We start from the raw sequence: 304 nt of genomic DNA on the forward strand, positions 1-304 counted from the left end.
CCAAAGTTACTACATATCAACTTACAAAGATATTTCTTCCTTCCCAAGATGAAACAGTATATCTGTGGCAGTCAGTGCAACAACTGTGCCATTAATGTCTAAGAGGACTGGGTCGCTCACAGAGGTTAGGCTATTCCCAACATCATAAGGTGGTGTTGGATATACTGTAGGACAACACACATCTCTAGAAGAGGGTACTAGAACAACTTCAGTACTTGAGCTGAAAGATAAATAAGCCAATTTAAAATATTAATCTCCAAGACTCATTTGCCCAACAGTATCAAATTTCAATTTCATCTGCAGT

The 304-nt window shown here is 38.2% G+C and overlaps 1 protein-coding gene across 1 annotated transcript in view; it reads right to left on the reverse strand.

Annotated features, from left to right (window-relative positions):
* Nucleotides 1-304, reverse strand: part of LOC119581751 (DNA polymerase alpha subunit B-like) — a 72908-nt gene that overhangs the window by 15261 nt on the left and 57343 nt on the right. The window contains exon 6 of the mRNA XM_037929882.1: nucleotides 26-220. Coding sequence (XP_037785810.1) covers nucleotides 26-220 — 195 coding nt within the window. The remainder of the gene's footprint in view (nucleotides 1-25; nucleotides 221-304) is intronic.

The sequence above is a fragment of the Penaeus monodon genome, chromosome 15 (genome assembly GCF_015228065.2).
Source record: "Penaeus monodon isolate SGIC_2016 chromosome 15, NSTDA_Pmon_1, whole genome shotgun sequence".
In the NCBI taxonomy this organism is placed as follows: domain Eukaryota; kingdom Metazoa; phylum Arthropoda; class Malacostraca; order Decapoda; family Penaeidae; genus Penaeus; species Penaeus monodon.